This window comes from Xenopus laevis, chromosome 3L (genome assembly GCF_017654675.1).
Source record: "Xenopus laevis strain J_2021 chromosome 3L, Xenopus_laevis_v10.1, whole genome shotgun sequence".
Classification (NCBI taxonomy): Eukaryota; Metazoa; Chordata; class Amphibia; order Anura; family Pipidae; genus Xenopus; species Xenopus laevis.
The window spans coordinates 24,133,902-24,149,564 of NC_054375.1; the positions used below are offsets into that span (position 1 = coordinate 24,133,902).

Genomic DNA, 15,663 nt, shown 5'->3' on the forward strand with positions numbered 1-15,663 from the left:
GTTCCCAGGAACCCCTTGCACCTCTCTGGGTGAACAAATGCACAAGAGAAAATATTTTAGGGGCATATTATACTGAAAATGTACTCATTTTAAATCCATGCAAGGGAGACCTAGGAACAGATAAACACATGACAGGATGCAGGTAACTTAAAACTTGTTCTCCTTAAAAACATTATTCAGGCCACCAATGCCATTTTTTTGGATATGCAAAGTAATTTTTTATTTTCTTTCTTTATTAGTCAGCTGTAAGTAAAAAGTTAGCGTACACACTGCACTATGTTTCTCTGCACCTCTGTGTGTGTAAATAAAGTTAACATATGGCATTATACCTCCCAACATTTTGGAAATAGAATGAGGGACAACAGGATTTGCTCCTAATTACCATGTTGATTTTACAAAATTTGACAGGTTATGAAAGTTTGAACACATTTCTGTGGTTTTTATGTTATTACAGTTTTGATAATAAAGGTGAATTGTCCTTTAAGCTGAAAGTTGCAGTTTCCCCAAGAGACCTGTTTATCCTAAATAGTTGCAATAGTCTCTTTGCATATCTTTAATTGTTAGAAAAGTATCAAAGTGTACCTGCCACATATTTTGGCCTCTCTGCTAAAAGCCAGTTAAGTTAGAAACTTTCTATCTTTTTCTGGCTGTTGAGTGCAAGAGATCAAAGAGAAACCTGGGACTGCTGGATGAGCTGTCAAAAAAAGGAAAGTCCTGCGATAAACATGACAGTTGGGAGGTATGTGGCATTTGGTAGCCTTGGACTGGACCATCTTTTGATCTTTTGCTCAGTTTGATTCTATAAGTTGAATTACTTATCACTTTTAAACAAGATCATTTATCAGGGACGCTCCTGCCATGAGAGAACCTTGCCTCAGCAGGCAGTGAGCGGCCAGTTACAAGGGGCAGAAAAAAGCCGCCTCCTGTAACTTTAAGAGATAAATTACATTTATTAAACTGGAAATGTGGCTCCGATAATGCAGAGAGAGTGCTATAATGCTCAGTGCACTAGTGATGCAGCTCCTCTTTGACACTAAAGAGAGGAGCGGGGTGCAGCACCCCTGAGTGCACTTTTGCACATATATAGTATATTTTATATCTTGCTTATCTCAAAATTTACCAGGATGAATTCAATCAATTTGAATATGAAGACTGAGGAGCTACTACATGACATATCTTCCCCTGGCCCACAAGACATTCATCACAAACTAAAGAAGCCTGTGAACATTAAGCAGAGGGTACAAAAAAAGAAAAAAACTTGAATATGTAGAATGAAAACTCTGGCGCCTTTGCAAGTTTGCCATAAATGAGGAAAGTCCACAAACAGATCAGGTTGTCTCACTTCAGGGGAGATTGCGGATGATAAATCAGATAAACTGTCCAGTGGAAAGAAGGAAGGAAAAATATTTAGGCAGTAGCAGTCCAACAGTAATACGTGCATGGGATCTGTTATCTGGAAACCTGTTTATCTTACCTGTTTTGTTACCTAAATTCCAAATTACGGTACGGACATCTCCCATAGACTCTATTTTATTCAAATAATTGAACATTTTTAAAAAATGATTTCCTTTTTCTCTGTAATAATAAAACAGCAGCTTGTACTTTATCCAAACTAAGATATAATTAATCCTTACTGGAAGCAACACCAGCCTATTGGGTTTATTTAATGTTTACATGATTTTATAGTAGGCTTAAGTGTATATTCAAATTACAGAAAGACCTGTTAATCAGCATTCTGGATAACAGATCCAATGCCTGTAGCAGCACATGAAATAAAAGGGAGATGAGGTTTATAAAAATGACAGTAATGACTTAGAAGTAGGGATGCACCGAATCCACTATTTTGGATTTGGCCAAACCCCCCGAATTTTTCGCGAAAGAATACCAAACCGAATCCTAATTTTTTACTGCCTTGTTTTGTGACAAAAAGTCACATGAATTTCCTCCCCATCCCTAATTTGCATATGCAAATTAGGATTCATATTGGCCGGGCTAATCCGAATCCTGCTGAAAAAGGCCGAATCCCGAACCGAATCCTGGATTCGGTGCATCCCTACTTATAGATAGATATGTATGACGTGTATGAAGAGCACTGGGATTAGGATTCTGGGACTACGTAACTATTTTAAAATGCAGACATTGTGGCTTTTTTTATAATATTTGGTTCTCATGATTGTTTTGTTCATACTTTGTCAGGATGCAGTGTCACGGGGTCGTTGTTCAAGCTGCAGTTTAAGCATCCCGTTTGGAATTAAAAATTGGTGGGTGATTTTGGAAACAAGTTTACAATCAGTGGCAGTTATCATTAGCCTTGCACATGTTCCCTGTGGTGAGAAGTGGTTAGAAAAATGTGAGTAAAGACAGTGGGTAGTCCAGATCTGTCTGGGCATTAGCAATAAATCATAGGTCAGATTTTGTTATCTGCACAGAAATTCTATTCAGCCTCATAGCTAGTGGCACAGACATGTGGTCTATTTAGGTTATGGGAGAGACCCCTGTACTCACAGAATTGCTTTACTTTCAGTTCACTTAACTTAGGTAAAGGGAAAGTTCACCATCCAAACACCTTTTAAGCTCCAATGTTTTCTAGCAATAAATTTTTTGCCTAAATTCCCATGAATGGGTTAATAAGGTGTTGTTGCTGACTTAACTATTAAAATCTGACACAGGAGAGGTGTGGCCAAGATGGCGGCGTGAGCAGACGTGTGGACAGGAGCTCGCAACAACCAAAAAATCCTGTAAGACACTGAGACTGTGGGGGCCGTAAAAGTTACCCCCCTACAAAGCGGTAATAAGATGGGGAAACTAAATCCACGGGGTAAATCGGAGCAAGCCCAGAAAATGGATAAATATCTACAAACCCCGCACCCTGAGCCAGACCGCGTGGAGGATCAGGAACCGGGGCCTACAATACATGACCCGCCGATAGCAAGCCAGGTGGTGGCGGTATTGGAGCCCTCGAATGCCGAAATCCTAGCAGCAATAACCAGCTCGCACACAAGCACAACGGCGCAACTGGAATCCATTAAGGTGGATACCTCCCTCCTGCGACAAGACCTGCAGGCACTGCGGGAGCGCACCACGGAGGCTGAGGGCCGCATTTCGACTATCGAGGACACCATAGCCCCGTACTCTGACATCATCACTACCCTGCAACAAAAGGTAGCTACACTGACTGCCCGTGCGGAAGACTCTGAAAACCGCAATCGCAGAAACAACTTGCGAATAGTGGGCCTGCCAGAAGGGAGCGAAGGAAGGGCTCCCGAGGCCTTTGTGGAAACATGGCTGAAACAGACGTTAGGAGAGGAGGTATTCTCCGCCATTTTTATTATTGAAAGGGCCCACCGAGTGCCTACTCGTCCCCTGCCGCCAGGAGCCCCGCCGAGACCGCTAATTATGCGGTTCCTGAACTACAGGGACAGGGATGCGGTAATGACGGCAGCCAGAAAGAAGGGCCAACTAACACACAATGGCGCCAATATTTCAATTTACCCAGACTACTCTCAAGTAGTCCAGAAGCAGAGGGCATCATATCAAGGGGTCAAGCGTAGGCTCCGAAATGCGGGGATCATCTACTCAATGCTTTACCCGGCCAAACTTCGAGTGGTGCAAGGAGACCGTACCCATTTTTTTGTAACAGCGATAGACGCTGACAAGTGGCTAGACGCCTTACCACCACCACGGCAGAACAGTCCTCGACGCAATGGCGGAGAAAGAAACGGAGGGAATCCTGCCTAGAGCGCGGAACCAAAGGCCACAGCTAACATGGTGGTATGTACCTTTATGTAAGACACTAGTAAGGGCTTAAGAAACACTGTGCGGGACTATTGGGATAATGGACGCAATGAGGGGAGAGGGGGCTGGGGGATCCTGATTCCGGACCCCACGTAACACCACTGAGCGAAATGTATGCCGCGCACCAAGTTATTTTGCGGGTGTTATCTCTACACTTACCCTCCGTGAGACACTACATGGAGAGATATTTTGCATCCTGGTGTGCTGAGGCAAAGAAACAGACAGTCGTTACACAATGATGGATATTGACTGTGACTATGAAGCCGAACTTTGCCCCCCAGGCAGTAGAGTTTTGATAAACTGTCTCGGCCTCAAGGGTCGAGTCATATATAGCAGGTGTCACTTGGCCTACTGAGACATCCTGAGAAACAAATTGTCTATTGCATGTAATGACATTGAAGTTTTAGGGCTGGGGAAAAAAAAAAAAAAAAAAAACTACCCTGGTTAACTAACCCACTACTCTATTAGAAGTTGCACAGGTTGAAGCGTAGCACGACCGACAATTGGTTATGCACCTCAGTAAGTTTAAGGTTCGGGGTAGAGGCTCACCCATGTTTGGGGGGTGGGCAGGGTGGGGCGGGCAAAGTGCCATGTGTACACAATTGACAAGGTTTGGCAAAGAGGTTGTGGCCATGGCAACGAAGGGGAATTTTTTCTATGTTCTATGTTTTCTTTTTATGCAGTCAACGGTATCAAAGGTATATGATATGTTAAGCTGTGGGACGCTACGACAGACAGAGCTTACACAAGCTCACTACTATGTTTGCTTACTACAATGGCTATAGTAAAAATTATTTCTTGGAACGTGAGAGGCCTTAATTCGAAGTTTAAGAGGGCATTAGTGCTTAACCATGTACACAGGTACAAACCAGACGTGGTGCTGCTGCAAGAAACCCACCTAACGGGACAAAAACTACTGGCACTTAAAAGACACTGGGTGGGGCATGCATATCATGCCCCCTTCTCCACCCATTCACGGGGGGTGACTATACTGATAAAGAAAGGACTTCCCTATGAGCTCCTCACCATACACACTGACTTCTATGGCAGATACATAATCCTACACTGCAAAATTCACAACACACCAATCATCCTGGCAAATATTTATGTGCCCCCTCCTTTCTCGCTGGAATTACTAGACCAGATTTCCCAGAAAATACTGGCCCTCCCCTCAGAGCCTACATGCTATATAGGGGACTTCAATTGTACGGTAAACCCAATAATGGATAGAATGTCAGGGGTCGACGCAGCATCAACACATTTTAACGGCTGGTTAGATACACTGGCTCTTAGTGACTTATGGAGAGGCAAGCACCCACTTGAACAACAATACTCCTGCCACTCCATGACGCTTAAAACATTGTCGAGAATCGACTTGGCGGTGGGCACGGCCGACTTTACCCACTTACTCCAACAAATCCAGTATCTGCCGAGGGCTCACTCAGATCATTCTCCACTGGAACTTAACCTACTAGTGGGGAAAAATTGTACTCAAGCCCTTTGGCGCCTTTCTCCGCTTTGGCTGGCAAATGAAACGGTCGCGGAGAAATGTACTACTGAGTATACCCAATTCTGGACTGAAAACTATGCCACAGCATCTACTAACATATTGTGGGACACCTCCAAAGCAGTATCTAGGGGAACACTCATAAGTGCTATAAAGGGTGCTAGGACAGTCAGTAGAGAGGAGCTACAAACAAAAGAGAGCGCATTCCAGAGTGCGCAGGACAACTATGTTAAAGAGAGAACTGAGGAAACTTATACAGAACTATTACAAGCCCAGAGAGATCTTGACTTGCAACTAGTAAACCTCACTAGGAAAAAACTGCTTTATCAGAATCAGAAAGTTTTTGAGACAGGCGATAAAAATGGGAAAACGCTGGCCTATCTGGCAAAAACTATGGAAGCGGCAACAGTGATCCCAGCTATTACAGGGGGATCTGGGGCTCTTGTTACAGACCCACACGATATAGCAAAAGTATTCGCGGAGTACTTCACTGAGACATACAGTAACAAAGACACTAAAAGTGAGGCAGAGCTAAAAAAATATGTAGATCAAATTCCTCTTCCAACTTTGTCGACAGAACAGAGTAAATTCCTAGATAATTTCATCCTACCCCATGAAGTTGAGGAAACAATAAACAGCCTTCCCGCTAATAAAACCCCAGGGCCAGATGGACTGCCAAACAGGTGGTATAAACATCTGAGTAAACAGATGATAACTCCATTATCCAATGTCTTTAATGAATCGCTAGAAACCCAATCTCTTCCGGAAACCTTCTATGAGGCAATGATTACACTAACCCATAAAAATGGTAAAGACCCAACCCAATGCGAATCATTCAGGCCAATTTCTTTAATAAATACTGACGCAAAGATACTGGCTAAACTGCTGGCCAACAGACTAATGAAAGTCATAACCGAGTTGATCCACAGTGACCAATCGGGCTTCATGCCTAACAAAACAACAGCCTTAAACTTGAGAAGGGTCTTTACTCATATACAACACTCCAAACTGACTCATACAGGGGGGATACTTGCAGCATTAGATATATCTAAGGCCTTCGATTCAGTAAGCTGGAATTTTCTCTGGGTAGTACTAAAACGATACGGATTTGGCCCTAGATTTATTGCCTGGATTCAACTACTATATAAAAAGCCGTCAGCTCGTATACGGGTTAATACCACTCTTTCCAATAATTTCCAACTGGGTAGGGGAACCAGGCAAGGTTGCCCCCTATCCCCGTTACTCTTCGCACTAGCGATAGAACCACTGGCGGTGGTCCTGCGACTAGATCCCGAAGTCCTAGGCCTCAAGATAAATAGGGTAGAGGACAAAATAGCGCTATACGCTGATGACATCATCCTATTCTTAAAAGATGCAGAAGGGTCACTTGACAAAGCCCGGAACATCCTAGAAATTTTCAGTGAACATAGTGGCCTCAAAGTGAATAGGCAGAAAAGCAATTTGTTCTCACTGAACCATAATTTTGTAGGAGGTACGGCACACGGTCTCCCATGGGCTTCTAGCTTTAAATATTTAGGCATAACTATTAGTAGAGACTTGACTAAATATGAAGAAACCAACTTAGATCCTATCCTGAATAAGTTTAAAAAAGAGGTGACATACTGGATCAGACTGCCTCTGACGGTGTGGGGTAGAATAAACTTGTTCAAAATGATCTACCTGCCCAAATTTCTGTACCCACTTCAAAATGCTCCAGTAGTAATAACAAAACAGTTTTTTAAAAAACTGAATGGTGAAATGAGATCACTGGTGTGGGCTAATAAAACCCCTAGAATAGGCTGGACAACACTAATGGCCCCACACCAAAGTGGAGGGCTAGCGTTACCCAACATGCATCTTTATTATTTGGCAGGGCAATTAACCTTTATACATAATTGGTTTAATCCCGACCCAGACAACCCCCTAACGGCACTTCATGGAAATATAATGGGCTCCCTGGAGGCATCAAGGAACGCACTGTACAGAAATAAGACAGATATGCCTCCTCTACCAGAAGTGATTAGCTCTCCTATGGGAGCATGGGCTACGGTGCAAAAACTAAAAGCAAATGTAACGCCAGTTTATTCTCCACATACGCCTCTCTGGAGGAATTCGAATTTTCCACATTTAATGGCTCTTCCAGACATGCCCTACTGGCCGTTATTGGACATTAAAGATCTCTCTGATCTTGTCGTGGATGGCTACTTCCCCCAATTTGATATAATTAGAGAGAGAATAGGAAACCCTAATTTACAGTTCTACAGATACTTGCAACTGCGCCATGCCTTTAAGGCACAATTTGGTTCACTCAAACTAGAATTAGGAATGTCTCGATGGGAGGAACGGTTATGGTCCCCAAACACAGAGAAACTATTATCCCAACTTTACAAGGTCTTAATAGAGGTAAAACCGTCCCCCTTCGATAGGGCCAAAACCAAGTGGGATGTCATGATTCCAACTATGACTGATGACCAATGGGAAGAGGCAGTGGATCATATCTATGATTTCCTCATAGCTACAAGGGACCGTTTTGTTCAATTTAAATTCTGTCATCAAATTTACATCACCCCGATTAGGCTCAAATATATGGGGAAACGTCCTAATGCAGAATGCCCTAGATGCCGCGAGGTTGATGCCGGGTTCGCTCACATGGTGTGGGATTGTCAATACATTGGGAGGTATTGGTCTGACATCTTAATCTACCTGGAAGTACAACTAGGTCTGCCCAGGGTTAAGTCCAGGGAGGTATGTTTACTAGGCATAGTCGACGAGTTGGTCCTACGTTCTCACCAGAGAAACCTAATGAGAACACTACTTTTTTATGCAAAAAAACTAATTGCAATGAAATGGATGAACCCTGAAGGTCTGAAACTACCTGAATGGCTAGCCCTGGTAAATAAGACAATCCCGGTTATAAAACTGACATATCTTGCCCGAGGCGCTACCCAAAAGTTTGAGAAAATTTGGACACCATGGATTGATGCCAACCCAACAATAGGCCTCCCAGAGATATCGATTCCAAGGTTACCCAGCCAATAAAGTCACAGTTTTAACAGACAGGTAAAGCAGTACAGCTATGGTAGCTGGTGGTTTATAAGCATGACAATATCCTGAAATGAAGTCAACGGACTGCAATGTCTATGTTTTCTTTTTGTATTATGATTTATTGTATTTCTCTGTCCATGTCTAATGTATATAAAGTTACTAATAAATAAAAATCTTTAAAAAAAAAAAAAATCTGACAGGAATGGGACCTGTTATCCAGAATGCTCGGGACCTGGAGTTTTCCAAATAACAAAGATCCAAGGATCTATAATTTGGATCTTCATACCTTAAATCTACTAGAAAATCATTTAATTGTTAAATTAACAGAATAGTCTGGTTTTGCTTCCAATTAGGATAAATTATATCTTTGTTTAGATCAAGTGCAAGGTAATGTTTTATTGTTACTGAGAAAAAGAAAATGATTTTTAAAAAATTGGCTTATTTGTATAAAATTGAGTCTATGGATGCCATTCCGTAATTCAGAGCTTTCTGGATAACAGTTTTCTGGATAACAGATCCCTGTATATTATTTGATTTATTTCTCAACAGCACCATATCAAAATGTTCATTTCCATGAAACCAGATGTGTAATTGTTATTGGTCCTGTTTATTGTGTATCTCTCTGTACAGGCCTCTGCTGTTTATCTTCCACTCTGACTTCTAGACTGCTGCTCGGTTGTTGGCATGTTTGGCCATACTGGTGTTTGTATCCAGCAAAGCTCCTGTACAGAAGGTTAGTTATCTTTTATTATTATCTTCCCTAAACTGGGATATCTTGTGTTTTCATATTCTGATATGGGGAGACTTGCTTTTTATACTTATCTGTCGCTGGTTCTCATGTTCAGGAAAAGAAGTTGGAGGATATGGCACCATCTTGGATTTAATTTCCCTGTATGCTTCTTCGTCGGGTGCTATAAAACAATGTCAATTGGAGACACGCATCTTTCTTTTTCCTTTAGCCATGAGGGGGCCCTCTGCAAGGAAGGTATTTTCTGCTGGGGGGGAATCGCTTAATGCATTTCCCCCTTTTAAATGCTGTGAAAGTCTCTCTTTGGACTCACTCTGCCTGTGTCGTGCTCAGTTCATGGCCGACCACACCACTGAGTCACAATTTGCTTATATTGACTTGGGGGCACTCTAGATGCAATGGGCACTTAGTTGGATTGGGTACAATTAGGCTGAATGCAGTGGAATGACATTTATTATGATTTCCCTGGATGGAGGACTCTCAACAGCTTCCACTTGGAATTCATTCCCTTCACTGAATTGTATGTTATTTGTATAACATAGAATTGCTACGATATATGGGTGTATGTAGCCATAGATCCTACACAGGAGGCCATAGCTATTGGCCCCAGAAACTATTTTGCAACTACTACTACTACTGTTTTTTTCTGCCATGAAAGGGATTAAAATCTGGATTATTTGGGAATGCAGTGCTGCTGGGATTCTCTGACTCAGCAAGTTACATCCACAGACCTAAGTATTGGGAAATCAGATGAGTTCAGATTGAGCCTTTCTTTCCAACATATAATGTATTATTGTCATATTAACAGTACAACATATCTTGATGATCTACTTTCTTTACAGAACCAGTGCCCCCTATATAGTTACACTATTAATGGAAGCTGTGGTTTTGCCAATAAATTAATTTTATACAAATCACCTCGCATTAACTTAACACATAGTTTATAGTGTATACGGGCAGTTGCAGAACTAAGGACCCCCTTTCCCTGCACTTTATGTAAAAGTGGGAGACGGTGCAGAACTTAGACTGCAGGCTAAGGGGGAAGGTTCTGGTGGGGTTACGGATCCTTACCAGACCCCCTAAGACTATGGGCCCTTAGGATCATAGGGTTTTCTCCTTGGTGGTTACACCACTGTGTACAGGCTCCCCCCATATGTAATATAAGTAACTAAGTTTGCCGGGAGCAGTAACCCATGGCAACCAATAAGATGCATTTAAACAGATGACTAGTAAATTCTACCTGACTATTGGTTGCTACAGGTTACTACCCCAGGGCAAACTTAGTGCATTTTATTACATAACCCCATTAGTGTTAGAAACCAGATTTATTGATAATTTGCTTCCCCTGAACATTTTCTGAGGATGCCCATGCCTGCTGGTGGGTCACAAGTGTCAAATCGCTTTCTGCACCCTCTGATAGCAGTGCCCCTGTAAATGGGTTTCTGATATTGATCTGACAAATCTGCTCTGTGACACGACAGTCTTGGAGTGACCTAGACAATGTTGTATTGGCAAAATTATAGATTGTAGGGTAGGGGAGAAGGTGCTGACAGTAGAATTGACACCTGCTAAACATCTGCGTATCCAATTCCAGATGTGTAACAAAGAAGATGAAGATTTTTGGCAAAATCAGTGAATGTTCTCCTGCCTGTTAAACTTATAATACACTTGGAAAGGGATATGGATTTGACACATAGAAAACAGTGTGTCACAAATCAGAAGGATTTCCCTTTATCTTAGTGTGGGGGATCTGTAATATGGATGGATCGTGTGCATTTTTGCTTACCTGCCAGTATTCTGTGTTCACAGGAGAAATGGCTGTATAGTAACCCCACAAGGCAGGTTCAGGCTTTGTACCCACATGCATCTTCTCATCTGCCCAATGAATATTGTGTTGTGCATTTTAACCTTCATTGATTGGGGCTCAGGGCGGGAGAGAAGGGAAGGTGAGAGCCAGTTTGCTCATGTGTGTTATATTCCATATGGTGGAGGCACCTGATAGGCCAGACTATGAAATTGAGGATGGGATCCATTCCTCATATTCAATATGGTTGCTGGATATTGGAATATAGACTATGTCTATATTGAATGCTTTCAAAATGTTTTATTTTTCATTCCCTTTTATAACCATATGCTCTTAATGTGATACATTCAAGTGTCAGTTTCAATTAAACTCTGGTTTATCTTATAACATTTTTTTCTTTCCCTCCAGGTTTTTGCTGTGTGTGTGCCAGTGGGTGCACTGAGTATACAGCCTTCTTGCCATGATGGAGGTGCCCAGAATGACCATTATAAACAGAATCTCCATCCTGTTATCCCAGTGTAAGAATGCTTGGTGCAGGAGCCATGCCCGCTGGAGGCCTGTGTCTCTTATTTGTTACCCCTGCCAAACGAGACCAATACCCAGAATAAAGACACACACACACACACAGTGGCTTATCGGTTAATCTGTGCAAGACACAGCTTTATTAATCATAACAATGAAAAAAGTGCAATTTTTGATCCAGAGGAAGGCAAAAAACCTCTGTGAAGCTTTGTTCTATCTGTTCACTAGAGGGAAAAATTCCTTCCTGACCCCTTAACGGCAATCGGATTTGCTCCCAGGATCAATGCACCATATTACATCAAGTGTAATGGAAATGGTAAGGAAAATGGCAGCATACACATGAGCACCAGTAAGCTGTTTAGTGAAAACTGCATTCCCTTTCATTCCATTGGACCCCCAGGAAGTCTGCAGACCCCGGGCCTCTACAGTTTGAGAGATGGAGTAAAATGGAATGCAGGTTCCACCAAGTGGCTTAAGGGTTCTCCTGTTTATGATGCCATATTGGGGTGTAAAGAGGAGAAGAGGCACTGCTGATGGTATTACAGTGCAAGGAAAGGGAGGCACTGCTGGTAATATTACAGTGGAAAGGAAAGGGAGGCACTGCTGGTGGTTTTACAGATGAAGGAAAGGAAGGCACTGCTGGTGATATTACAGTGGAAGGAAAGGGGAGGTACTGCTGGTGGTATTACAGATGAGGGAAAGGGAGGCACTGCTGATGGTATTACAGTAGAAGGAAAGGGGAGGCACTGCTGATGGTATTATAGTGGAAAGGGAGGCAGAAGAGACATTGTTGGTAATGCTATGGTAGAGAAGGCACTGCTGGTGGAATTGGGGTACTCTTACCTGGTGGAGCTGTCAGGTGGTGCATTTTCCCAACTCCAGCCTGCAAAAGACAAACAATATAATTTGAAATGTATTCCTCATATTTTACTTGGCAATTGATATTCCTGAAACCCTATAATACTTTGGGGCACATTAGTCACAAATTGAGTGGTTTGTCAAAATAAAAATATTGACTAATTGTGGTTGCAACTTTTCCAACAACTTGTGATTACAAATCACTGGTTTCCATGTATTTTTAAGCAATTTGCACAGTTGTGATTTCTGTGACGTTTGGGGTGAAATTTATGGTGGCTTTCTACTTGCCCAAATGATGAAGATACACATCCATTGGTTTCCTTGGAATGTGAACAGGTTTCAGCAGCCTGAGAGTTTTTTGTGATTGTTTTTGCCACGTATACAAAAACCACAAAATTAGAATCATCACAGGGATCATCTCAATATTCCCATAAAATCCACTTTGCCCTGCATGCACCCAATATGGCTGCTTCCCATAGCCAGCTCTGCTCTGATCAGTGCCCCTGCACCCATAACTTTAGGAATACTAACGCTAGGCACTTCTTGTTCTGACTTGTGTTTCATGTATTTTTAATTAGGTCTTTTCTTACCCATCATCCCCTGTGGACTTAAAATGCTGCATAGTTAAAGTCCAGAAAGGCTTCATCGATCTCGCTTGCCATCTCAGCAGGGGGTCCTTTGGGCTGGGTCAGATTCGCTGACAGTTTGGTGAACTCCTCATCGAAATACCCCACATCCTCCGGTCCATTTAGGCTGGGTACGAACGGAGCTGTTACGTTCTTCTCGATAATATCATCCCAGACAATGCCCTGCAAAATAGGCACCATAGCAAATGCTCATTATTAGAGATTCATCATTATAAGCTGAGGATATGAAAGGACTGTATCTCTTGGATAATTATTTGGACAAAACAGAAAGGGGACTTACATTAAAGAATGGATGTTCTGCTACATCTGCGGCATTCCCCGGGGTGGAACCTAGCCTCTCCTCAGGATTCTTCTTCAACAGCTACAAGAAGTGAAAATAGCCGTTACACTGAAGAAGCAGAAGCTTCAGGGAACTCAAGAGAAAGTGGTCACTGATTATAATAAACTGAAAGCTCAGCGCTACTTACCTGTGATATGAAGCTTACTGCTTCGGAGTCCAGGGATGAGGGGTAGTGTGGCTCATCCTCCACGATGGAATCATATATAAAGTCCCTGTCGTATCCGGTGAAAGGTCTCTGAAATGATTCATGGGTATTTATTAGGAGGCCATGCTTTTTTATACAGAGTGTTTGATGAGTATAGATAAAGAACAGTATTTAACTTTAATACATCCACCTATAGCTGGCCAATGGCAATTGCTGCTTACCGTTCCGAGGAGCATCTCATAAACGATGACGCCAAGAGCCCACCAGTCGACGGCTCTTGAGTACTCCTCCTCCATCACGACTTCGGGCGCCATATAAGCAGGACTCCCAACCATGGTGTTGGTGCGGTCTCCATATCCAATGCCTTGATAAAAAAAGAAAAATTATAATTGTATGCCCTAAATGAGTTCCCTTTGCTCTGTGTAATAATACAAGGTGGCTCTTACCAGTTTTGCTCATCCCAAAATCGGCGATCTTGATGTAGCCGTCTTGATCCATTAGTAGATTCCCCGGCTTTAAATCTCTGTATTAAAATAAAAGGGAGATGTTATGACACATTAAAACTGCTGTGAAATAGCTGAGCCATAAGCCAAGCTCAAAGAATTCTGGTTCCTGTTCTTTTTCCTACCCTTAGCTTTCCAAGCAGTGACTTTCAACCTGTAATTGTCCTGCTACTAAATTGCAACAGCTACAAACCCCCCCTTTATTAACTCTTACCTGTGTATGACATCCTTGCTGTGAATTCCTTCTAAACCAAGCGTTATACAAGCAGCGTAGAACCTGCAAGAATAAGAAAATGACATTTGATTATTATATGGCACATTCATAGAGGAATCTTAAAGGGGTGCTTAACTATTATATTATAGAATGGCTAATTACAAGCAGCTTTTCAATTGGTCTTCCTTTTTGTACATTATATTTATTTATTTGTCTTCTTATTGTGTCTCTTTCAGGCTTTTAAATGGGGATCACTGGCCCCATCTAAAAAGCAAAAGGTACTGTGCACTGTAAGGTAACAAATGTATTGTTATTGCTATTTTTTATTACTCATCTTTCTGTTCAGACCCTCTTCTTTCCAGGCTCTTATTCAAATCGATGCATGGTTGCTAGGGTTATGTGGCTAACTAATTGCAAACTAATTGCAAACTGGAGAGCTGCTGAATAAAAAACTAAATAACTCAAAAACCACAAATCTTAAAAAATTAAAACCAATTGCAAATTGCCTCAGACTATAACTCTCTACATCATACTAGAGATTAATTCAAAGGTGAAAACCCTTTACTATTAGTGTAGCTTACCTCTGCCACTATCATTATCCTCCCCTACTCCTCAGTCTTCTATAACTCTGGGACAAATATCCACCTACTGTCATTTCTACTTACTTGGTTGTCTGTAGATCAAAGTGCTTGCTCCTCATCAGGTGGGTTCTTAAACTGCCTCCTGCCACAAACTCCATGATGAAAAACAGCTGGTTTTTGGTGCTGAATGTGGCGTATAAGTCCACTATAAAACTGTGTGGATTCACCAACTGTCCAATTTGCTTCTCTGTTAAAATGCTGAAATATAAAAGAGAAAATGAGTCCGGCACAGAGTAAATTATCATGGTAACAAAAGCAACTGGGTGAAAGGAAGGGAAGTGAAAGAAAAGTATATAAAATAGAAAAGATTGTGAGACAGAAAGCGACTGCTCCAAAAGCAAAACGAGAGGATTATGGAATCATTCCCCATGAACTTACTGTTCTATATCATCAGTGGAGTCGATGTTGTCCTTCTTGAGCACTTTAATAGCGCAATAGATGTTTGCTGGAAGATACTCTACTAGTAGAACCTGGAATTAGAAAGTGAGTTTAGTGTCATTGTTACCCTGTATATGCTGCTAAAGATCCAAGTCCTAATTAGAGACTGAATCAGTTACCTTGCCGAAGCTTCCTCTGCCTAAAACCTTAATCCGGCGAAAGTCCTTTGCTGTAAAACTGCTGAACTGTAGCTCTCTGAAAGGGAATAACATAAATTGTGTTTTGTGCAGCTTGAAAAACCATGTATATCTATATTAATAATGTATGTATTTATGTCTTATATTGAGGGTTTGTCTTACTGTGTCGTTTCAGCCTCCTCTACTGTCATCTCTTCAGCCTGAGAATCCTCTGGAATGGGGCTGTAATCGCCGGGGAGAGGACCCATCGATGTTTCAGAAGAGTCTTCTTCATTCTCAGGAACTTCACTATTGGGAAGAGGTCATTGAGGTACATGAT

At 42.0% G+C, this 15,663-nt stretch overlaps 3 protein-coding genes across 6 annotated transcripts in view; 2 read left to right on the top strand and 1 right to left on the bottom strand.

Annotated features, from left to right (window-relative positions):
- LOC121401076 overlaps positions 1 to 9,081 on the top strand; it is a 69,450-nt gene extending 60,369 nt beyond the window's left edge. Inside the window, exon 21 of one of the 2 annotated variants that reach the window (XM_041585445.1) lies at positions 8,978 to 9,081. The gene's annotated coding sequence lies outside the window, so the exon portion shown is untranslated. Of the gene's footprint in view, positions 1 to 1,123; positions 1,554 to 8,977 lie in introns of those variants that run through there. The other variant, XM_041585446.1, reaches the window with a different exon arrangement.
- A 3,781-nt stretch (positions 9,082 to 12,862) lies between these two features.
- On the bottom strand, positions 12,863 to 15,592 carry LOC121401069 (serine/threonine-protein kinase N2-like). The gene is made up of 10 exons (XM_041585431.1): positions 15,507 to 15,592; positions 15,327 to 15,402; positions 15,148 to 15,239; positions 14,794 to 14,967; positions 14,129 to 14,191; positions 13,858 to 13,934; positions 13,633 to 13,775; positions 13,394 to 13,501; positions 13,207 to 13,287; positions 12,863 to 13,088 (listed from the first exon to the last, which is right to left on the bottom strand). Exons 1-10 carry the CDS (start codon positions 15,590 to 15,592, stop codon positions 12,888 to 12,890), a joined length of 1,101 nt encoding a protein of 366 aa, XP_041441365.1. The 3' UTR covers positions 12,863 to 12,887.
- Positions 15,526 to 15,663, top strand: part of LOC121401075 (cyclin-O protein B-like) — a 48,178-nt gene continuing 48,040 nt past the window's right edge. For 2 of the 3 annotated variants that reach the window (XM_041585442.1, XM_041585443.1), the window contains exon 1: positions 15,526 to 15,654. The gene's annotated coding sequence lies outside the window, so the exon portion shown is untranslated. The remainder of the gene's footprint in view (positions 15,655 to 15,663) is intronic. The other variant, XM_041585444.1, reaches the window with a different exon arrangement.

Excerpts from the sequence above, each read along its gene's own strand:
- LOC121401069 (XM_041585431.1), bottom strand. The coding sequence starts at position 15,592 with ATGGGTCCTCTCCCCGGCGATTACAGCCCCATTCCAGAGGATTCTCAG. Across the intron at positions 15,240-15,326 it reads GCAGAGGAAGCTTCGGCAAG|GTTCTACTAGTAGAGTATCT; the intron begins GTAACTGATTCA and ends TTCTAATTCCAG. Across the intron at positions 14,192-14,793 it reads TTTGATCTACAGACAACCAA|GTTCTACGCTGCTTGTATAA; the intron begins GTAAGTAGAAAT and ends TTATTCTTGCAG.